Source organism: Hylobates moloch, unplaced genomic scaffold (genome assembly GCF_009828535.3).
Source record: "Hylobates moloch isolate HMO894 unplaced genomic scaffold, HMol_V3 SCAFFOLD_6, whole genome shotgun sequence".
NCBI classification, from domain to species: Eukaryota; Metazoa; Chordata; class Mammalia; order Primates; family Hylobatidae; genus Hylobates; species Hylobates moloch.
The window spans coordinates 66679015-66703375 of NW_026652281.1; the positions used below are offsets into that span (position 1 = coordinate 66679015).

At 41.0% G+C, this 24361-nt stretch overlaps 1 protein-coding gene across 1 annotated transcript in view; it reads left to right on the forward strand.

The window, feature by feature from the left end:
* Nucleotides 1-16895, forward strand: part of ACOT12 (acyl-CoA thioesterase 12) — a 64300-nt gene extending 47405 nt beyond the window's left edge. The window contains exons 7-15 of the mRNA XM_032156929.2: nucleotides 911-1030; nucleotides 1852-2002; nucleotides 2655-2710; nucleotides 2989-3052; nucleotides 4065-4148; nucleotides 10976-11109; nucleotides 14291-14419; nucleotides 15954-16080; nucleotides 16351-16895. Of these exons, the coding sequence (XP_032012820.1) occupies nucleotides 911-1030; nucleotides 1852-2002; nucleotides 2655-2710; nucleotides 2989-3052; nucleotides 4065-4148; nucleotides 10976-11109; nucleotides 14291-14419; nucleotides 15954-16080; nucleotides 16351-16500 (1015 nt within the window). The 3' untranslated portion in view covers nucleotides 16501-16895. The remainder of the gene's footprint in view (nucleotides 1-910; nucleotides 1031-1851; nucleotides 2003-2654; nucleotides 2711-2988; nucleotides 3053-4064; nucleotides 4149-10975; nucleotides 11110-14290; nucleotides 14420-15953; nucleotides 16081-16350) is intronic.
* The last annotated feature ends 7466 nt before the right edge of the window (nucleotides 16896-24361 follow it).

Genomic DNA, 24361 nt, shown 5'->3' on the forward strand with positions numbered 1-24361 from the left:
TGCATTTGAATAGGATCTGCCCTTCTGACAATTTTCATAACCATTGAAAAATTTTAAGGTTGTGTTTCCCTCAAATTAAAATAATTTTATTATTAATATAGCTATAGTTATGACTATAGTTAGAAACCTGTAGTCATCCTTTCTAAAAATTATGCACAAATAAGCGAGCTTGTTTTTAAAATGAGATTGTCATTCTTAATGACAGTAAAGCAATTGAACATGTTCTATTGTAAAGGCTTATGGCAGCATCTGTTCACTTGGTGTTGGCACAGAGTAATTGAATGATGACTGGGAATCTAAACTGTAGAAAATTATGGAAGTAACTTTCTGAAATTAAATATTATATATAATTATTTCAAAATGTCATACATGCAAAAATTATAAAATGTGTGTCTCCTAGCCTTTCAGGCTTTATGTAGCAATCCAGGTAATTTTTCTGTGGGGGGAAAAGCTTGTCTTTTGATCTGTGGGTGAATTTGATTAACTGTAAAGCTGAGGAATTGTGTGAGGACACCTGCCCTCACTTGGGCCCCACTCCAACCCGGATCACAACTTCTTGGGACTACAGTCATGAGCTATCAGGATGACTATAATTCAAATTAGAACAAAAAGCACTGGTTTGTTGTTCCAAGGGACTTCCACAGGAAACGAGACAAGAGTAGGACTGTTACCAAAGGAGTAGAAGCATCAACATCTGGGTAAAGACCCCACTACTCAGGGACATGGTATTTCCCAAGATATTGGCAGGTAGCCTACAGACCTACCCTAAACACACATAATCCAGTTATTTATTTCAGTCAAGTTTAAAGAAATGCTTATTTAGAAAATAGGTTGAAGACTTGTCTGTGCAATTGTTCAATGAATGAATGAGTGATCGCTTTCTTCTCTCTCCCTCCCTTTGTCTCCTCAGCCGCCTGTGTTGGGCACATCCCTTTCTGAAGTCTGTAGATATGTTTAAGTTCCGGGGACCATCTACAGTTGGAGATCGTCTTGTCTTCGCTGCCATTGTCAACAATACATTTCAGACCTGGTAAAGTGAGCCCTTAGGCTGCTATGAAGAAATTTAAACTTGCACAAATGTAATTTTTAATTTCAGCCTGGAGGTGAGTATAGGAACTACTTTAACGAAATTCCATTTTTTTCATGCAATTTTCAAAATCCATGAACACATTTTTAACCCTTTGTTCTGCTTGGGGCCTTCTCACAATTAGTAAATTGTGAAGGACTGGTTTTTATCTTATAAGGGTGGCCGTATGTCCTAACTGGCCCAAGTTGGACCTGGTTTGTACCTGTCATCCCTGCATAATTATTAACTTTTCCTTTCAGTCCCAGTGACTAGACGGTCAGTCAACTCATAATGGACCTGGTATTACCACCATGAAATCCAAACCACTTCCCAGTTATTTTTATTATTCTTGCTACACAAAAGATTTGATTTAGTATTTTTTTCTTTTTAAATGTAAAAAAGAATATCTGTGTTTCCTGTCTAATTTCAGTGTTTGATTATTTTTTAATTACAGAATTATTGTTTTTAGGGAAGAAAACTTAACTTTGGCATAATTTAAGCCCTCCCCCACATTGCGAAAATATTTTCATGAATGCATATAAAGCCCTTCCTGGCCTTTTTCCCACTTGAAAGTGGGGAAGTAAAATGGAAATGCTCTTAGGGGCTTGTAAAAAGCAGCCCATTAACCTGAAAATGGATTTTAATAGTTGCACAGATTTGCTGATAAGAAAGAAGAAAACCGAGGCCCTTATCCTCCTGTTGATTGGAGGACGTGGCGGCAGTGGGCAAGGAGGGCCTAATGAGTCGAGGTCTCTTTGCCCACCGCCCTGCATCACCCTTCACAGTGTTGAAGTTGGAGTTCGCGTGGAGGCCTTTGACTGTCAGGAATGGGCCGAGGGCCGAGGGCGTCACATCAACAGTGCTTTTCTCATTTACAATGCTGCTGATGATAAGGAAAATCTCATCACGTTTCCCAGAGTCCAACCCATTTCAAAGGTCAGTTATTATCACACGAGGTTCAATAGCCAGACCTGTGAATAGAGAGCTCTAACCAGAATCTCCTCCAACCGGCAACAACCTCTTTGGCTCTTTCCCTTTGGTTTTCTCTCTTTTCAGCATCACAAAGTGAAGTGGGCTTTTTTCTTTTCCTTTTCCCCCGGATCACTCTGATCATTTGTTCCAATGATGGAAGCCCTGAAGACCTCACCTCTACCGGGCCACACACTGCTGTGGGTGGGATGTCACCTTCTATGTCCTATTTCTGGGTCTCTTTTCTCACTTCCTTAACTCCAGCTCCTGATGCTGTGCCACATTCATGGAAACCATATCTTTCCCTCATCCCGAAATTACCTGATTGCCAATGTTAATTTTTTCTAAAAACTCTGTAGTGATAATTAAGTATAATTCTGGTAATAGGAATGTCAATAATCTCCACTTCTGAAAAAAACTGCAAAAATTGCGCCTTTGTCAGTGCAACTGCCCTTTGTAGATTCAGCACAGAGGCTCTGACTTGATGGAGTCAGTTCATGGAGAGACACCACATCTCAGTTAGCCCTTTTGACTGATTTAGGAGAAGGATACTTAAGGATTATAGCACTAAGATAGTAGATATTTTATTTTATTGATTTTACTTTGTTTTTGATTAAAGGATGATTTTAGACGCTATCGGGGAGCTATTGCACGCAAGAGAATTCGCCTAGGCAGGTAAGGAACATAAGGTGTAATGATTTTATGGAGTCTTTGTTAATCTGAGAAATTATATAAGAGCCCCTCTCTGGGTCTCTATTCCCACATAATGGAAAAAGAGAAGGTCTGATGTTTCCTGGCTGCAAAGGCTGATTACTGACTTATGGAAATAGTTCTTCCATGTTGTTCCACTGATATCCATGGCTGATAGAAGTCCAAGAAAGTATTATGGTTATTTTTGTGTGCTAAATGCAGAGAAAAAAAACTGTCATTTAATATTTTAATTTTTTTTCCAGGAAATATGTTATTTCCCACAAAGAAGAGGTTCCACTTTGCATACACTGGGATATCAGCAAGCAGGTGATGTTTTATGATTTGGAGCTCTTCATATAAAAGTCTCATCTTTACAAAAATGGAAATCCCCTTGCCTAACTGGCCTAGACTGTGCTTACGCAGGCTATGTGAAAAGGTGGATTATATCAGCCAGTGATGTCAAAATGAAACAAAACCAGGCTATCAGTTACTGCTTACCAATTGGCAGCTTAGCCTTGTTTGACTTCTTACAGTTCCCAAACTACAGACTCAGGATGCTCTGCCATCAGATATGTTCCAGAAGCATGGCACAGTCCCATCTGGTACCGTGACTTGTGCCCACCAGCTTGCATTTTTATAAAAACAACAACAAAGTAGTAGTCATTTAAATATTTTTAACCATTAAATGTAAAGAGAAATCTAAGTTTACTTATTACACATTGATTATCAGTCATACTGAAAGGTAGTCTGTTTTTGCTCAGGACACCAACTAAAATGATACTAAAATAATACCCAGTTGTTAAGTATACAGTTACTTTGTCTGAATTCTAAATTAAGGGTTCCAGATAAAAATTATATGTTAGGTATAGATTAGTTCGTTTTTCTTTTTTTTGCTTTTTTTTTTTTTTTTTTTGAGACAGAGTCTCACTCTGTTGCCCAGGCTGGAGTGCAGTGGCGCAATCTTGGCTCACTGCAACCTCCACCTCCCAGTGGCGGGTTCAAGCGATTCTTCTGCCTCAGCCTCCAAGTAGCTGGGATTACAGGTTTGCACTACAACACCCGGCTAATTTTTGTATTTTTAGTAGAAATGGGGTTTCACCATGTTGGCCAGTCTGGTCTCCAGCTCCTGTCCTCAAGTGATCTGCCTGCCTTGGCCTCCCAAAGTGCTGGGACTACAGGCATGAGCCTCCTCACCTGACCTGTAGTTTAGTTCTAAACTCAACATTATCACTAGGACTCAACACATACCTCCTCCAACAGTGCCCATTTTTTAAGCAGAAAATATATGATCACACATCCATGTATTGAACACATAGCTTTAAAAATATTTCTATTCTAGGCATCCCTGAGTGACAGCAATGTGGAGGCCCTCAAAAAACTGGCAGCCAAAAGGGGTTGGGAGGTTACCAGCACTGTGGAAAAGGTAGGACACTTCCAGGTATTTGCATAATCCATTGCCCATCACAAATGAAAGCTGTGATGGTGGTGGTGGTTCTACTGCTTCTACTGCGGCTTTTAAGAAGGTAACAAAATCTTTTGAGGAAACTGTTTCTAAGAGGCAACCATCTTTTCAGCCCTGTCTCTACAAGCTGGTTGATTTGGAGTCCTTCAAATATACCCAACATGCTCCTACCTCTGAGCTTAGGTTCTCACATCCTGTCTCTCCCTCCTTCTCTTCTCCATCTACCCAAATCCCACCTGATCTAGATCAGGACAGATGCTTCTCCATAAAGCCTCTCCTGCCACACTTAACTTAAGAACTTCTTTTTCTAGTAACTGTCATGACTTCTTTAAAATTAATTTTTTTGGCCGAGTGTGCTGGCTCATGTCTGTAATCCTAGTACTTTGGGAGGCCAAGGCAGGAGGATCCCTTGAGGCCAGGAGTTTGATACCAGCCCAGGCAAAACAATGAGACCCCATATCTACAAAAAATTTTTAAATTAGCCGGCTGTGGTAGCAGACACTTGTAGTCTTAGCTACCCAGGAGGTTGAGGTGGGAGGATCACCTGAGCCCAGTCATTTCAGCTTCCAGTGAGCTATGATCGCATCATTGCATTCCAGCCTGAGCAATAGAGCAAGACTCTGTCTCTAAAAATAATAAATAAATAAATAAATAGTCAATTAATTATACACTATCTGGTGACATTTCTTCCACAGCTACCTCAAATTAATATTTAAGCCTCACATGGAAATTTAACTTTTTACACATGGTCTTCTTTCCCTAAGTACATTATAAACCTCTTAAGAAAGAGGCCTTGTCTTGACTTCTTCGTATCTCTCTTAGGACCTATTACAGTGTTTTGCATTCCATCAGGTTTAAAGAGACATACATCATTTGGATCTTAATTTTATCTATTTTCAGAGGTTTTTTAGGAGACCCTCGGAAGCTCATGCCCACGCTAACTAGGCTGTAAGCTCCCTGAGGGCCGATCTGCTCACCACTACACCCAGACCATAGGAGAGCCTGGCACTTCAGAGAGGCTCACTAACGCGAGCACTTTGGCTACGTTCATATTTCAGTATGCACTGATTTTCATCATCAGTGAAGCAGCAGCCTATGAAATAGGATGACCATATGTCCTGATTTTCCTGGGACAGTTCTGGCTTACACCTGTTGTCCCATCATAATTATTAACAGTGTCTTGGTGTTCCAGTTTGGACGATAAATTATATTGTTACTTTACCTTAAAATCTAAGTAAATTCAGATGCTACTTCATTGATTCTTTTCAACTCTGACTTTGACCTCTTCTGAATGTTTTGTTTTTGGTTGTTTCCTTTTATGAGTTCTTTGTCCTCACTATTAAATCCTTTAGAGGTCTTCCTTATCCCATTTGGATCCAGTTAAATTTCTGTCTTTGCCTGGTTCAGTGATGCAGAAACACAGGTTTAACTAACACATTTGTTTATCTTTCATAAAAGATGCTTCACTACTTTGTTTTCTATTACTATTATAAAACCTGCTTCTTTCATCATTGCTGGCATCTGAGCATTCATGAGCAGCAGTGGGAAGAACAAATTCATGTCTGGAATGAACTGAAAGAACATATTTAGTGAAGTCATAGAATATATTAAAACTTCAGTTCTTTGGGAGGGTGTGGCCCAAAGCATACCCAAATAAATTTGCTAGTGTTGTGGGAGAGCTATCAATGATTAATTCTTCATTCTTATATAGATAGTTACTAGAGGATATTGTATAAAGAAATATTCTTGTGTTATTTCCATTGAATTTGAATTTCTCCTTTAAAGATTATGCTTATGATAAAAATCTGATTTTAAAAATCTGATAAAAGATGTTTTTGAAGAGTTTTCCTCCTCTTCTCTCCCACGTTTTACAGCTTATATGTTTTTAATTTCAAAATATGACTCTAATTTTTTCTGTCACCTTTTAGTGGAATAATTCTTACAACACAGTTGTCTGTTAAGAATCATACTTTTGGGCCAGGCGCAGTGGCTGATGCCTATAATCCCAACACTTTGGGAGGCCGAGGCAGGTGGATCACAAGGTCAGGGGTTCAAGACCAGCCTGGCCAAGATGGTGAAACACTATCTCTACTAAAACTACAAAAATTAGACAGGGGCAGTGGCAGGCGCCTGTAATCCCAGCTATTTGGGAGGCTGAGGCAGGAGAATTGCTTGAACCTGGGCGGCAGAGGTTGGAGTGGGCCGAGATCGTGCTACTGCACTCAAGCCTGGGAACAGAGTGAGACTCCATCTCAAAAAAACAAAACAAAACAAAACAAGAAACAATCATACTTTCTGGCCAGGCGCGGTGGCTCACACCTGTAATCCCGGCACTTTGGGAGGCCAAAGTGGGTGGATCACTTGAGGTCAGGAGTTCAAGACCAGCCTGACCAACATGGTGAAACCCCATCTCTACTAAAAATAAAAAATTAGCTGGGTGTCATGGCGGGCACCTGTAATCTCAGCTGCTTGGGAGGCTTAGGCATGAGAATCACTTGAACCTGGGAGGCGGAGGTTGCAGTGAGCTGAGATTGTGCAGCTGCACTCCAGCCTGAGACCCTATATCAAAAAATAAAAAAAATAAAAAAATAAAGAATCATACTTTCCTCAAAGCCGGGTCTGACAGCATCCACTTGTAGTCCCAGCTACTTGGGAATCTGAGGTAGAAGGATTGCTTGAGCCTAGGAGTTTGAGGCCAGCCTGGGCAACATAAAATGACTTCATCTCTAAAAAAAAAAATCATGTTTTTTCCAGGTTTTCAATATAAATTAGATGGTAAAAATCTAAGATTATAGTATATGTGATGAAATTGGATAGGGCTTATGGTTTTAATTCATTTCATGTTTCATGTGTAATGATAGAATTAATTGTAGTAGTAATACAAGGAGCGAAATGTGTATTTTGGAAACATCACACAGGTATGTGAAACAGCTGAAGAATAATTATAAGGTCGTTTATTAACAAATGAGAGATTATAGTGCTTAAACCATAAAAGTCAGCTCTTACAGGCAATTCCAAGAGAAGACAGTTATATAGGGAGAACTTCAGAGAGGAGGCCATTCTTACCTCCTTGAAGACAGTGTCAGGAGTGGATTGCTGAGGGAGAAATAGGGCTTTCTAGGCAGTGGGTAGTTTAAGCCAAGTTCTCCTGGTGGAAATTAGCATTGAGTAGGAGACTGGCCTGACAGGATTCACTTTTTATTTAAGAAAGACCTGGGGATGTACTGGGAAAATTATGGTGAAAGCCACAATGACATGAACCACCTGAAAATCTTTACACAGGACAGACCCCTAGTATAGGAAACAGACCATAGGGGAGCTATTCTCATGGAGCCAGGGGAGGGGCTGGGCCCAGATCTCCGTCCTTCAGACCCCCACCCGCTTGGCCCCCGTGGTCATCTCCAGATACCTCCAAGGAAAATGAAGGCTCCCCTAGGCTTCTGTAAAAACCACTTTTGCCCTCTTTCCCACAGTGTAGTCTCCATAACATATTTGTCAATAGATGGTACAAAAATTCTCAAATTTTTAGTTGTTTCCTCTTGTACTGTTTGTTTTTTTGAGACAGAGTCTCACTCTGTTGCCCAGGTTGGAGTGCAGTGCGTGATCTCGGTTCACTGCAACTCCCCCTCCCGAGTTCCAGGGATTCTCGTGCCTCAGCCTCCCAAGTAGCTGGGACTACAGGCATGTGCCACCACCCTTGGATAATTTTTGTGTTTTCAGTAGAGACAAGGTTTCACCATGTTGGCCAGGTTGGTCTCAAACTCCTGACCTCAGGTGATCTGCCCACCTCAGCCTCCAAAAGTGTTGGGATTGCAAGCCCTCTTATATTATTTGTATAAGACATTAAATTCAAATTCAAAAAGAATCTTATTAGAATGAAAACAATGATATCACTAATAAAATGTTAGCAAGCTCCAGCAGATTTTGAGCCTGCTTGCTTTAAGTTTCATTTCATAGAATGAAATTCTCCAACCATCAAATGATAAAGAAAATGTTTGAGTTGGTGTATTAGTTCATCCTCACATTGCTATAAAGAACTACCTGAGACTGGGTGATTGTTAAAGAAAAGAGGTTTAATTGGCCCACAGTTCCACAGGCTGCACAGGAAGCATGGCTGTGGAGGCCTCAGGAAACTTACAATCATGGCAGAAGGTGAGAGGAAGCAGGCACGTCCGACATGGCTAGAGCAGGAGGAAGAGAGAGGGGGAGGTGCCACACACTTTCAAACAACCAGATCTCATGAGAACTCACTCACTATCACAAGAACAGCAAGGGGGAAGTCCACTCCCATGATTCAGTCATGTCCCACCAGGTCCCTGCTCCAACACTGGGGATTACAATTCGACGTGAGATTTGGTTGAAATCACAAATCCAAACCATATCAGTTGGTTACAAATAAATAAATAAGTTGAATCTCTATATTCCCAAACGTGAAAGGTAATTCATTTTCTTGGAGAATTGTTCCTGGAAAATTTTTTCACTAAGCAAAAGCTGGCCTTTCTTAGCAGGGTTTAAAGAGAACCAAAACTAACTACCGCATTTCCTTGTCTGCTTTGTTTGCATCAATATCATTGATTTAGACAGCAGAGCAACAGGGACTTTCTGCTGCCCTCACCTTCTAGGGGCAAGATCAAAATCGAATTTGCTCATCCAGTACTGCGCCTGACATTGGATAAGTCGAGTGAGCTCTGTAAGGGCAGAATTCAGGGGTGGTTACAACTTAGCTTGATGTTTGGTTTGACTCCAGGATAGGAAGAAGAAGCATGTGACTGCAACCTGGGGAGCAGCCCCCCAGAAAAGTGCTGTATTAGTTTCCTAGGGCTGCTATAACAGAGGACCACAAACTGGGTAGTGGACACAGTAGAAATCTATTGTCTCACAATACTGGAAGCTGGTAGTCTGAGACCAAGATGTCAGCAAGGTTGCTTCTTTCTGAGCCTGTGAAGGGCAGTCTGTTCCATGCTTGTCTCCTAGCTTCTGGTGATTTTCTGGCAGTCTTCGGCATTCCTTGGCTTATAGAAACATCACCGGATCTCCACCCTTGTCATCACATGTGTTCTCCCTATAAGCATGTCTATGTCCAATGTCCCTTTTTAATAAGGATACCAGTCATATTGGATTAGGGGCCCATCCTACCACAGTACAACCTCATCTTGACTAATTACATCTAGTTCAACCATTGTGGAAGTCAGTGTGGCTATTCCTCAGGGATCTCGAACTAGAAATACCATTTGACCCATTTCCAATATAAGGTCAGATTCTGAGGTACAGGAAGGAGGTTGGGACTACAGCATATGAATTTGGGGGTTGAAGGGTAGAGACATAATTCAACTCTTAATAAGTGCTCAGCACAATATTGCATCCCACTCCATCTTGTTCCACCAGAAGGGAGTATGGCTGTCTCAAGGGCAGAATAGGACTGGCACTATGGAGTTCACCCTGGCCACCTGCCCTCAGCTCCTCTGAGATTGCAGAGCCCCAGCAGTCCATCCTAGAGCCACTTGCCTACCAACCACCAACTGGATGACTGATAAATCTGATAATGTCTCTGGATATACACCAATGAACCTCCTTCAACTCCCCCTGTGCTGGGGGCAAAGTTAGGCATGCTCATGCTAAGTAGGGTGTGTCTCACCAGCCACCTGGAGCCCCATCCGTAGTTTTCTTGGTGTTTGATAAGTGCTCACAGCCTCGATCATGTCTTCCTTTGCAGGCTGGATTTAAAGGGAGGCTTGGAACCAAGTTCAATTGGAGAGATTAAATGGTGTAAGCAAATAATCGCTTGTTTCCTTTCTGAGCATCTTGTAGTTAATTTCTCATTTTTTCATTCTTTTATTGATGATATTTATGTTTAAATAAAGCCTTCTCCTTTACAGCCTGATTTTTTCCATCTGCTTGATTCCTGCAGTGAAGTCCTAACCCCATATTTGTTGGTTTTCTCACAGCTTGTTGCCATGGGAATGGTTATAAGGTAGCAAATTTCAACACTAACTTCAAAGTACCCTGAAAGAGATAAAGAAAACGGGAAGGATGTGTGTTCTTAGCTGAACACACATCTCTGATTATTGTCAAAAACACAGTAGAAGAAAAGCTCAGAGTAGCAAGGGATGCATTCACGCTTAAGTATATGTCAAATGGCTCCCCCAGACATGCCTCCTCTTACCTAAGGAATAATGTGCATTAGGAAACCAGGAACTGGCCTTTCAGAAGGATGATCCAGCCACTGTGATTCAGAAACGAAAGGGGCTTCGTGCTGAGGAAATATAGCGCTCCAGGGGCCCTGCTGAGAGGCTGAGATGGTCCTAGAGGTGGTTGACTCAGTTCCTGGATCCCCTTGGCCCACTTGAAGACACGCCTGACATGCTGGGAATGTGTTCTAAGCTATAGCCTTGACTCTGCTCTTTTGAGGGAGATGAGGTGCTGACCTGCCTAGCAGTCTGGTGATATTTTCTTTTTTTCCTCAGTAGAGGCAGGGAAACATCACGAAGAGATAAGGAGAGAAAGGCCTAGGTTTTTACATTTTTTATGAGAAAAAATAAAACTGTTGTGCAATAATTAAATAGCCCACCCTCAAGTCACATATTGTTTAGAGGACGTGGGACTACAGCATCCTGGACAGACCTCTAGACATCCCAGTAGAGAAATTGCCATGGGGCTTCAATTTCATCCAGGAAATAAGATGCCTTAGTTAGTGCAATTGGTCTATGACTACATATATATATGCATATGGTTTCTAAAGTAAAAGCATCAGTTTTCTTTTGTAATTTAATTTTTTTGTTGTCTTTTAGATAAAAATATATACTCTGGAAGAGCATGATGTTTTATCTGTTTGGGTTGAAAAGCACGTGGGAAGTCCAGCACATTTGGCTTATCGTCTCTTGTCTGACTTTACAAAGCGACCTTTGTGGGACCCCCATTGTGTGTAAGAACAAATTTAAAAATTTTTCTCAATCAACCTTGACATAATGTAAAAGATTATCTCCATATTGCAGTCCATCTCCATCGTCCAGTGTGTGACCCATTGTTTAAAGAGTATTTTTAAAAGTTTGACCCGGCATAGCACTTTGGGAGGCTGAGGCAGGTGGATAGTTGAGTCCAGGAGTTCAAGACCAGCCTGGGCAGCATAGTGAAAGCCCATCTCTATAAAATACACAAAAATTAGCTGGACATGGTGGTGCATGTTTGTAGTCCTAGCTACCCGGGAGACCCAGGTGGGAGGATTGCATGAGTCTGGGAGGTCAAGGCTACAATGAGCCAAAATCACACCACTGCACTCTAGCCTGGGTGACACAGGAGACCCTGTCAAAAATTAGAATAAAAATAAAGTTTGCTCTGGACAGAATACTGCATCAGGTGATATTGAGAGACACAAAACAAAAATTATACTCACTTATCATCTATATTGAGTTGACCTACTTTACCCACATCTATTGTAATTCTACCAGTAACTTCAAGGTCAATATTATTTCCATTTAAGAGGTTCTGAGACTTGCCAAGATTGCACAGGCAATAAAGTGATGGAACCCAAATTGGAACCCAAGTCTGTCATGCTCTGAATTCTACACTCTTCTACTTTAATATGCAACCTCATTGCTCTTGAGGAAGTGATTATCCAATTGTCCTGCCTACTCTCAATATTTCATTGGCAGTTTCTTACTTTTCTGTGAAGCAACTCTCTCTGGTGAGAAGCTAAGAGAGCAAGCTGTGTGAGCCCCGAGGTGAAAGGCATGCCTTCCTGCTCCCCATCCTGATGATGTCCCTGCTCCTATTAGCATACATCTCCTACTCCTGCCACTCCCTGTCTCCTGCATCCCTAATCCAATCTCGTCCACTCCCCGGCCCTTTCCTGGAACACAGTACAGAGCTGTGTACCCTGCCAACTGCACTGACAGAGACCAGCTGCACCGCGGCCCAGCACCTTGGCTATAGCACCCCACAGGGCTTCATGGCCCACCTTGTTGACACGGAAGGGTTGATGAGATGGGCTTCCTATTATGTTAAGCGTTTCCTAATCTTGACAAGATAGAGGCTCATCTTTAAATTTTCTAAAACTCACTGTGATAGAGATTTAGAAATACCATGTAATAGGTGATTTAATACCACTAAAGTGAAACATCTCTGAGGTCATGTGTTACATTTGCACAGATGCTAGAGTTGAAATGGGAGGAGTTCCCTTATCCTCCTCATAGGGCCTGCGACAGGGGTGTGGCATGTTTCTTCTGTGCTGCTCAAACCCCTAGAGGGATCATGCAGACGCTTAAGTCGTGAGGAGTGTTTTTGGGCTCCGGAGTGTTTTTGGGCTCCAACCCCACGGCAGCATCTAGGGTTGAGTGTTTATGGCTCCTGAAGCCCCAGTGGGTGTGTGTTACGATGCGCTCTTTCAGTTTTGCTGTCTGCAGGCAGCCTGTGTTAATCAGCTCGATTAGACTCTCTGCCTTATTGCAAGAACAGAGGGCTTTCTGTATCCTGGATTCTTGCCTTAGTGTACAGGAAAAAACGACTCACACGTGGCCTTAGAGGATGGATGCAAGGTTTTATTGAGTGGTGGAAGTTGCTTTTAGCAAGATGGATGGGGAGCCAGAAGGAGGATGGAGTGGGAAGGTGGTCTTCTTCTGGAGTCAGGCTGCCCAGCCATCAGACTCTTCTCTGACCACCCCTGACTGAATTCCACGTCTTTCCACCATCGATGGTCTGCCAGCATCTGCTGGTGTCTGGCGGTGTGCTCCTCTGTTCCTCTCAACATCCAGCCCGCTAGGGTCTCGGGTTTTTTATGCGCACAGGATGTGGGGTGTGGTGGGCCAAAAGGTAACTTTTGGGGTGTGAAAACAGAAATGCCTGTCCTCATTTAGGTCCGTGGGCACAGGCCCAAGGGTGGAGCCCTCACCAGGGACCCTGCCCTTCCCTACCCAACACTTCCCTGCCCACCTTCCATATCAGAATGATACATCATGGTTAATGCTATCATAATAAATCATTCTGAGAGAAGAGGAACACTTCTCAATTTTCTTGCATCAATTTAGTAGATACTCTACCAGTACAAGCTTTTAGGAATAATAATGCGTAAACTTTGGTGTTATGCTTTAAAAATGTTTCTCCCACTATTCTCTATGTCACTTGACATTCCAGCCAAATTGAAGTTGAACAAATGGGGGAATGAATGAATGAATTCTAATCCAACTAACTTTTCTTGTACTTGTACTATGATTCAGGTACTATGCCAGGTGTTTTCACTGAATCCTTGCAGTAACCCCACGTATCATTATCTGAATTTTATAGAAGAAAAAATCAAATGACTTGCCTAATGCAACTTATGTAGCGAGTAAGTGGCAATCTGGGAGTCAAAAGAAAGTTGTGTGACTCCAAAGCTAGTGCAGTTTCCAATATACCACATTTCTTTATCTATATAAACAATCCTTCTTGGACTGACTATATGATTTACCAGTCCTCACAATGTTTTTACTTGATCCTGGAGAAAAATAATTTTGTGTAAAACAGCTCAATGCCTTTCACTGAAGTATTGAGAATTATGAACTTGAAGTCAGATGGCCACTATCCTCTATCACTTGCAGAATTATTCCTTCTGATCAAAGAGCTCTTGCATTTTTTGTTTGTTTGTTGTGGCTTTTTTTTTTTTTTTTTGAGATAAGATCTCACTGTGTCACCTAAGCTGGACTGCAGTGGCACAATCATGGATCACTGCAGCCTCAACCTCTCAGGCTCAAGTGATATTCCCACCTCAACCTCTCGAGTAGCTGGGACTACAGGCATGCACCACCACGCCCAAATAATTTTTTTAAAAATTTTTTGTAAAGATAGGGTTTTGCAAGATTTTGCCCAGGCTAGTCCTGAACTCCTGGCCTCAAGTGATCCTCCCACCTCAAACTCCCAAGGTGTTAGGATTACAGGCGTGAGCCACTGTGCCTAGCCTCAAAGAGCTCTTCTAAAGGCAGACTTGAGCAATAATGCTGGCTTTTAGGGGGGTGATTAGATGAGCTGAAGGGGCAAATATGGATACAAATAATGAGATTATGTAAGCAAATAAGGGAAGTGAATGCCTTAGCAGGTAGAAAGTATACCTGCTTTTCACTGTTCTATATACACAGGTCCTGTGAAGTCATAGACTGGGTGAGTGAAGATGATAAGCTGTATCACATCACCTGTCCTATACTGAATGATGACAAACCCAAAGACTTGGTAGTACTCATATCACGAAGAAAACCTCTGAAAGATGGGTGAGTATATACAGTCCAAGTGTTCTATTAATATTTCATAGTATAGGATAGAAATTAAAAGTTGATGTGAAAATAATGAAGTCTGTGTAGATATTTCTGCTCTTGAATTATGTTTATTTGAATTATACCTAGATGAATCTTTAACGATTATTTTAAAGATTAACCGTCATCTACTAAGTGCCAGCTGTTGGCAAAGTACAATGCAAGAATCCTAAAGTAGTTCCTTTTCCTATGTAGATGTAAAACTGGTATTCAGTAAACCTTTGAAACATACCATGATTAGTAAAAATGCAGTGGAAGCCGAATAAGACATCAGGAATTGGTTTAGAATTCACCAAGGCTTGACTGTGCTAGACACCCACCATGGCTGGCTGTCAGCTAGGGCTGTCAATCAGAGTACCCAGACATGGTTTTTCCATGTACATTGAACTGCTCAGAGCATGGCAGCTAGCTTCTAAGAAAAAGTGTCCCAAATAATCCCACACACATATGAGTATTAACAGATGTTCAGTGTTGTATCATTTATTATGTCAAAAGATATTAGAAACAAATGGAAAATCCATCTTATAAATTATGGTAGAGCCATACTACAAAGTATTGTACCATCATTAAAAAGGATGAAGGAGCTATAGTGGGACTGATAGAGAAACACCTCCAAAGATTTATTGCTAAATGAAAAATCAAATTGTAGTCGAAATTTGTAAAATGATATTTATGTAAAAAATTTTGTGTGCATTTGCTCATGTAAATGTCATTCTTATACATTTATTTTAAAAAGTCTAGAGGGCTATACAGTAAAATGTTAAGAGTGGTCACTTCTAGGGTAGAGAATAGCGTGGGAGCGCAATTGGACTGGAGGAAGATTTTTATTTTGTAGCCTACAGGGTTCTCTATTGTTGAGAGATTTTCTTTTAACAACAATGGGTATTGTTTTTATTATTATTATTTTAGATGGTGTGTTGCCCAGGCTGGAGTGCAATGGCACAATCTCAGCTCACTGCAACTTCTGCCTCCCGGGTTCAAACGATTCCCCTGCCTCAGCCTCCCAAGTAGCTGGGATTACAGGCATGCACCACCATGCTCAGCTAATTTTATATTTTTAGTAGAGATGGAGTTTCTCCATGTTGGTCAGGCTGGTCTCGAACTCCTGACCTCAGGTGATCTGCCTGCCTCAGCCTCTCAAAGTGTTGGGATTACAGGCGTGAGCCACTGCACCTGGCCTGTTTTTTAATTTAAAAAGGAAAGGAGGCTGAAATTACAACCCTGTCGGGCACAATAAAACTTCAGTTTGATGGTTGACTCGTTTCATGGAGTTACACAAAGCATTGTATATGCAATTCTAAGGCAGAAAACACTATTTCCTACCTTGAATGTAGCCTGTAGAGTGTTTTCTGATGAGACCACTCTTCTAGAAGATCTAGGCCTTCATAGTTTCCCTTCTACCTGTATAAATAAATTGGGTTAACTATAGGGATTTATTTTCTAACAACTATTCTTTATTTCTCACAAGAGCTTAGAAAATGTTTTCTTTCAGTAACACTTACACAGTGGCGGTGAAGTCGGTCATTTTGCCATCGGTCCCCCCGTCTCCACAGTACATCAGAAGTGAAATCATATGTGCCGGATTTCTCATCCATGCTATTGACAGCAATTCATGCGTTGTAAGTTTGCTGAAACATCTGCAGATTAATTGGCTCTGCCAGATAGAGAAAAATCTCTTGATTTATCCAGATGTCCTAATTAATTGTAATCTTGTAATTTGTGTCCACACTATGGGAATCCTAAGGTCATCCTTTCAGATCATCTATTCCAGAAGGTCCCCCAGAAGATTAGGGTCTTAGCCTCCCCTACACCAGCAAGACTCAGATCCTTTCTTGAAAAAGCTCCAAGTCAATAAGAAATTAAAATATTGTGCTTTCTTTTTGAAACAGGTATCTTACTTTAACCATATGTCTGCTAGCATCCTTCCTTACTTTGCTGGAAATCTTGGTGGCTGGTCGAAATCCATTGAAGAAACAGCAGCCTCTTGTATACAGTTCTTAGAGAATCCTCCTGATGATGGGTTTATAAGCACATTTTAAATGGTCAACTTTCAATTACCGGTAATTTCCCACTTTTAATTCCAAGCACCCTCAGCCCTGATATCTGTCAAGCTTTGGGGCCACAAAATAATTTAATATAAGCCTAAGCAAAATGCAGTGAAGAAGTTAAAAAACAAAAGGCATCTTAAGTCAAATACCAGTGATTTGGATTAGCATTAAAAGAGCTTTAGAATTCTGTTTTAAGTCATCTGTGGCTCTGCCTCTTCCAGGGGCACAGATAGTGGAAAATTGCCTGTATGCAATACTATGTGTTCTATAAAATGGCATGAATTTAGTTTAAATTATCATAAACATTTTTAGGTTACAGAGGTGAAACATGAGTTCTGTGTGAAATTCCAAAAAAAATTATAAAATCTAAAATGATGATTTGCTAAGTTGACTCGTTGATTAATGTATGGCATTCTTCCTTGTGCAGCAGGTGTCTATATGTCAGGAGCATTTGACAAGATGTATTACATAGTCTAGAGATTTAAATTAGGGAGATATTAAAACATAATGGAATCCAATCAATTTTAGTATTAAGAACAACTTTACTAGTGTCATTTAATATATATTCCAGGTGGCTGACCAATTTAGTGTCTATTGCTCTATATACACACGCAAGGTAACTGCGAAATGTAATATTACAGAGAAAGAGAATATTGACTGAGATCTCTTTCATAACCATTACATTAGCACTTTATTCTGTAGACTTCAACATTCATTATTCTCCTCTGTGATTTGCCTTAACTCATGAGACAAGCCAGAATATGGCAAGCTAGCCTCCTCTCAAGGACACATTTTAAAAGTTGAAGGAGTCTCCATTATTGGTGGGAGCACTTAACAGATTAGATGCATCCTGCTGTTAGTTTGCTAAAGTTCTACCTCTGCTCCCCCTACCCACCCTCACCCATCTATTCACACAAGGTAAGCCTGGTTATAATTATTTTTTTTTTCCTGTGCCAGCAAGTTTTCATTTACATGAACTTTGGACTGTTCTGCAATTTTATACATTAACATTTATATACATAAGAAGAGTGGATATGTGGATTAAAATAATTATATATTATATTCCAGAAGTAGAAATGGTTTTGAGAATATTTTTACATTTTGAAAAAGTCAACAAAATTAGTAATGAAGGGGTTATATTAAACTAAAATTTCAGACCCCACCTACAATTGAGACACTTCCAAATGCCGTCTGCCTAGCCTAGGTCTTTTGAGTTTACATTTTTTGAAACGTTTTCCTGAATAGTAACGGAAACATTGTGAAGTCAAAGGAGTAGAGTGATGATAGCTGGATCACTCTGAGACATAACGATGTTGCCCACTTTACAACAGAGGCATATAGTCTATTCCTGCATTCCCCAATATGTGTCATTAAATAGCACTAGCCACATGTGCTATTTAATTAAAATTAAATAAATTTCAAAAATCAGTTCTCCCACCATACTAGCCCCATTTCAAGTATTATTAGTCACCTGTGGTTAGTGGCTATCAAATTGGACCATACAGATGTAGAATATTTCCATGATCACAGAAGATTCTTTAGATAGTGCTGTTCTATTCAGTTTGTCTCAGTCTCATAATAATGCAGACAGGTCCTGTTTTCCCATTTTCACCTATCTTAGTGCCAAACAATCCCTCCTACCCTTTTTTTAAAATATATATTTCCCTTTTATGTTTCTGAACAAAAACATGGTACTCATCCACCTGGCGCTTTCTTGGATCATTTGGCATATCCCGAATTGAAGAGCTCATTTTCAGGACTACTGGACTTTAGAGATGCTAAATGAGCCTGGCAAGAAGATAAGCTAGCAATGCATTTAGGCTCTCCTTGGGGCATTTCCAAAAGTTTGAAATCTATTGTCTGAAACAATGCCAAAATTAACTAAGGCGTTCCAGTTGTAAAAGTTAACAACAGCTCTTAAGTTTGCATTTTCTGTTTTATTAGGAATATGCTCACTCTTTCATTCATTCAGATATTTATTGAGAATTTTGTGCTAGACACATCTTAGGCACTGCAGGTTCAGAAAGAAACAGAAGCATACTCTATTCCCATCATAAATAAAATTAATATAGAATATTAGAAGATATAAGGAAAAATTTAGCAGGGTAAAGATGAAGAGTGCTGGGGAAGGGTTGGGGGTGGTGGTTGATATTTTAAGTAGGGTGGTCAGTGTAGGCTTCCTTGAGGGACATTTGAGCAAAAGCCTGCAGGCAGAGAGGGAGTGAGCTGAGGATCTCTGGATGCAGCATGCTTCCTACCAAAGGACTAGCCAAGGCAAAGTCCCTATGCAGGGAGTGTTTCTGGCACATTCTAGGAAAGCAAAGAACCTAGTGAGACTTCAACAGAGCGAGAGAAAATTGAAGACAGCTGAATTAAAGACCATCTTCCCCTACTCTCTTTGATGTCCAGGCTTTAAGCAAACGGGTTTGCTCTAAGGGTAAGCAGCTAAGTTAGTTCATCAGCTGTCAGCCCCCTGGAGACTAAGGACAGAGGAAACCTAGAAAAATTAGTCACACTGATTTTTTTTCTTTGGAGTGTCAAAGTATCCTTAAGGGACACTCAAAATTTCATGCTGTTTTTTGATGGTAAGGGTTTTCAAGTACTTCTAACAGGACTGAAAGCTTTTTAATTAAGAAAGGAAGCTCAGCCGGCCATGGTGGTTCACGCCTGTAATCCCAGCACTTTGGAAGGCCAAGGCGGGTGGATCACCTGAGGTCAGGAGTTCGAGACCAGCCTGACCAACATGGTGAAACCCCGTCTCTACTAAAAATACAAAAATTAGCTGGGTGTGGTGGTGCACACCTGTAATCCCAGCTACTCAGGAGGCTGAGGCAGGAGAATTGCTTGAACCTGGGAGGCGAAGGTTGCAGTTTGCAGAGATCGTGCCACTGCACTCCAGCCTGGGCAACAGAGCGAGACTCTGTCTCAACAAAAAAAAAAGGAAGCTCATTCCTATTAATTCTTCCTGGTTTCAATGCAATCTAGTTACTAATCTGCATTCAGTTTCTCCATTACGTTTGTTTTAGAAAAAAATCTAGTGAAAGAAATGTGAAAATGAATCAGAACATAGTTTACCCTGTACTCAAACATCTTTAGGAAATGATCAATTTTAATAAATAATGGAAAGAAACCAGTATATATATATATATATATATATATATATATATATATATATACATACACACACACACACACACATACACACATATATATATATAAAATATATATACACACACACATATATAATCACATGGCTTTGTTTATAAGCTTGGACATTTTTACTGGCACAGTTATAAGGATAGTCTTGAAAATATATGTTGATACTATCATATTTGGGATTAAGTTAAAAAAAGAAAATATATGTTGAAAAATACATATAAAGGAATAAGTCTTTGTGGTTTAGAGTAAATTATTAAAATAAGAACTATTAAGTTTGCTCATAATTTATTTCCCCTTTTCAAAATATTAAAACTATGGAGACAGGCAGCTCACCATGAGCCCTGGGTGGTCTTGCACATTCTTGCTGAGTGTGCCAGGCTACAAGACTAATCTGTCTCCCAATTCTCCCAATTCTGAGCAATTTCTGTAGCTAGTCCCATAGACAACTAAGTAGGTCAAGGTGACCACAGCATGATTCAGTGTAACTGCTCACTCTCTGGGCAGAGGAGGCCTGGCTTGTTTGCTGCCTGCTACAGTGCTTGTTACTTGCTCAAAAAGTTATGGGCCTTTGGTTCCTCAGCTGTGACACAAGCCCAATGTGTCTGCAGCATTCGCTAGGCCCATGTTGTCACCTCTGTGGGACTTGGAAGGAAAGGAAAGCAACACAAATATGCTGATACCTACGCTGCTTGCTGTGTCATGAGTAATACAGTCCTTCATCTCTGAACCAAAAGTATTGTGTCTTTTGTCAACATCCACAAAACAATGAGGCTAACTTAATATTAAGACTCTTGGCCAGGCATGCTGGCTCACGCATGTAATCCCAGCACTTTGGGAGGGCGAGGTGGGCAGATCACCTGAGGTGGGGAGCTTGAGACCAGCCTGACCAACATGGAGAAACCCCATCTGTACTAAAAATACAAAATTAGCCAGATGTGGTGGCATGCGCCTGTAATCCCAGGTACTCAGGAGGCTGAGGCAGGAGAATGCTTGAACCCAGGAGGCGGAGGTTGCAGTGAGCTAAGATCATGCCAATGCACTCCAGCCTGGCAACAGGGCAAGACTCCATCTCAAAAAAAAAAGAATCTCAGGACTGGGTGTGCAGTGGCTCATGCCTGTAATCCCAGCACTTTTGAAGGCTGAGGCAAGAGGATTACTTGAGCCTAGTTTGAGACCAGCCTGGGCAACATAGCAAGACTCCATCTCTATGAAAAATGAAAAAATCAACCAGGCATGGTGGTGCATGCCTGTAGTCCCAGCCACTTGGGAGGCTGAGGTGGGAGGATTGCTTGAGCCCTGGAGTCATGGCTGCAGTGAGCCATGATCATGCCACTACACTCCAGCCTGGGAGACAGAGTGAGACACTGTGAGACACTCTCTAAAAAGAGAAAGCAAGACTCTCAAACCCTTCACAGTTATTGACAGTAAACCATCTCCAGATTCAAAAGTCAGAGATAACTGATATTAAAAATGCCTTTCTCATTTTACACCTGCAAGGATAAAGCACCCTATAAAAATTATATACCTGATACCATCTTTCACATCCAATTTAGTGATATTTTGGGGATACTGAAAATAGATTAGAAAAAAAGTATTTTTATCACTGGGCACAACTCATTCCCGCTTTACATGCCCCCCCTCCCCGGTTTCCTTGTCCGGCTTGGATTCCGTGGTCCATCATTATAATCACTCCCTGGAAAACACTGCACCTCTGTCCTTTCATTCAGCTTCTCTGACAAAAACCCCAACTATGGCTAAATTAAACTATTCATAATACTTCATTCCTGCACATAGCAGGTGAAAGTTGTGTACTGGTCTCACTTTAAGTTCATGACCACAAATTTTAACAGGGTGCTTAGGAGGCTGGTAATTCTACTCCATTTCCCCGGATGTTTGCTATTTCACACTGAATCCTCTTCCCTCAAGCTTCTCATGTCTCTTACCCTGACTCAGGTCATGAACTTCAAAAAATATTCATTGAGGCATCAGGCAGGAGTCTTCTCCTATTCCCATCCATGCGCCTTTCACCTCTTTGCTTTTTCTCCTGTTATAATGGATGAAATATCTCTACCCCTAGCAGAGAACAATTTCTCTCACCTTCTCCAGGACTCCCCTCCATCAGTTCTCTTTTTTCTCTGCTTCAGGAGTTTCTTTACCTCCATTGGATTAATTTTCATAACCACAGGTATCTCTTAAAATAAAACGATATTTTTTCTGGATGCATTTCCTAAATCCCACCGCATGTCTATTCCAGTGGTCTGTAGAGGTGGTCTTCACACCTTTATTTTATTTACCTAACTATACTCCCACCTCCACTACTCCATAATACTTCTATTATCAGGATCAACTATGTCTTTTCTATTGCCAAATCTAATGGCCCTGTTCTTGACTTATTTAGTCTCTGAGCAGCCTTCAGTGAAGTTGACTCCTTGCTTCTTTTTGCAGCATTTTCTCTTCTTGACTTCCATGATGTCACACTCTTAGAATCCCTCCTACATCACTAATTCCATTTTTAAAGCCTTTTCTTATGGTTTTTCCTGTTCTATCAGACCTCTCAATATTAGGTTACCCTAGGGCTCTGGCCTTGGCCTCTTCTCCTCTATAGCTGTGCCTCAGTGAGTCTAACCAGTATCTGGGTTTTAAAAGCCATCTATTTACCAGGAATTCCCACATCTATGTCTCTAGGCTTAATTTCTCCTGAACTTCATGCTTGTATATTTAAGTACTTATTTGATATTTCCATTAGGACAATAGTCATCTCAAAGTCAGTATTTCCAAAACAGACCACCCAATTCTGCCACCTTTCCCCCCACAAATTCCCTTTCCTTCAGCAAATTCTATTGGCTTTTTGTCAAAAATATAACGAGAACCTTACTACTTCTTATCAACTTTACCACTAAAGCCCTAATCCAAAACACTATCTTCTCTCATCTGGATTATAACCTATCTTCCCTGCCTGGCACAGTGGCTCACGCCTGTAATCGCAGCATTTTGGGAGGCTGAGGCAGGCAGATTATGTGAGGTCAAGAGTTCTAGACCAGCCTGGCCGACATGGTGAAACCCCGTCTCTATTAAAAAACAAAAATTAACCGGGCGTGGTGGTACATGCCTGTAATCCCAGCTGCTTGGGAGGCTGAGGCAGAAGAATTGCTTGAGTCCAGGAGACAGAGGTTGCAGTGAGCCAAGATTGTGCCACTGCACTCCAACCTGGCCAACAGAGCGAGACTCTGCCTCAAAAAAAAAAAAAAGTATACATATGTATATATAGGTTTTATATATATACACATATATATAGGTTTTATATATACATATATAGGTTTTATATATATATACATATATATATATAAAACCTATCTTCCCATTTCTCTTTTTTGCTCCTCTCTTCATTCTACTTTCAACCCAGTACCTGATCATGTCACATTTCTCCTCAAAACCCATTAACAATTTTGCATATCACAGGGTAAGAGCCACAGTCTCATAATGGTCTATAAGGGTCTGTGTGGTACATTAGATGACTATTCAGAACTATTCATTCTGTCATGTTTCATTCATGAATGGAGTATACTTTCCTACTCCTTGTCTCTGGGCTTGACCATGTGACACATCAATGGAATGTTAGCAGACATCATGCAATCAAAGGCTTGAAAAGTATTTTTGCAATGGACTTTCCTTCTTGCATCTCTGCCACCGTCATGAGAAAAACATGCCAAGGGTAGTCTGATGGTCCCAGGAAAGGGAGGAGAGACACGTGGAACAGACCTGCTTATCTGAGTCTGGCTTAGATCAGCCAAACTCAAACTGACCTGCAGATGGATATGGACAAGCCCAACTAGGTTTTGCAGGGCTGTCTAGGTATGCCCAGCCTAGATCTCTGACCCACAGGCATGAGCTAAATAAATGGTTATTCTTGTAAGCTTCTGAGATTTTGTGACTGTTACTTAGCAGAAACTGACTGAGAGAGCCTACAGGATCTGAGCCTTGTTAACTATATGATATTTTACTAGTTGCTCCTTCATTCTTTTCCAGCCATATTGGTCTCTTTGCTGTTTTTTTTTTTTTTTCTTTTTGCTATACCAGGCATACTCCTTCCTCAGTATAATTGCATTTATCTATTCTCTCACCTCAGGATACCCAAGGTGATATGCTTTGGCTGTGTCCCCACCCACATTTCACCTTGAATTGTAATCCCTATAATCCCCACGTGTCGAGGGGAGGACCAGGTGGAGGAGGTAATTGAATCATGGGGCAGATTCTCCTGTGCTGTTCTCATGAAAATGAGTGAGTCTCACGAGATCTGATGGTTTTATAAGCGTCTGGCATTTCCCTTGCTGGCCCCCATTCCAGCCTGCTGCCCTGTGAGGAAGGTGCCTGCTTCTCCTGTGCCTTCCACAATGATTATAAGTTTCCTGAGGCCTCCCTAGCCATGTGGAACTGTGAGTTGGTTAAACCTCTTTCCTTTATAAATTACTGTTTCGGGTATTTCTTCATAGCAGTACTGTTGAGAACAGACTAATACACCAAGGCTTACTCCCTCACCTCCTTTTGGTCTATCCTCAAAGCCTGTCTTATAAAAGAGGCCTTTCCTAAGCCCCTTATTTAAAATCAACCCCCACCCCTGCCAACTTCCCTTTTTCTTTTAAATTCTTATTATCTAACATATATGTGGGGGTTTTTTTTGTTTGTTTTTTGTTTT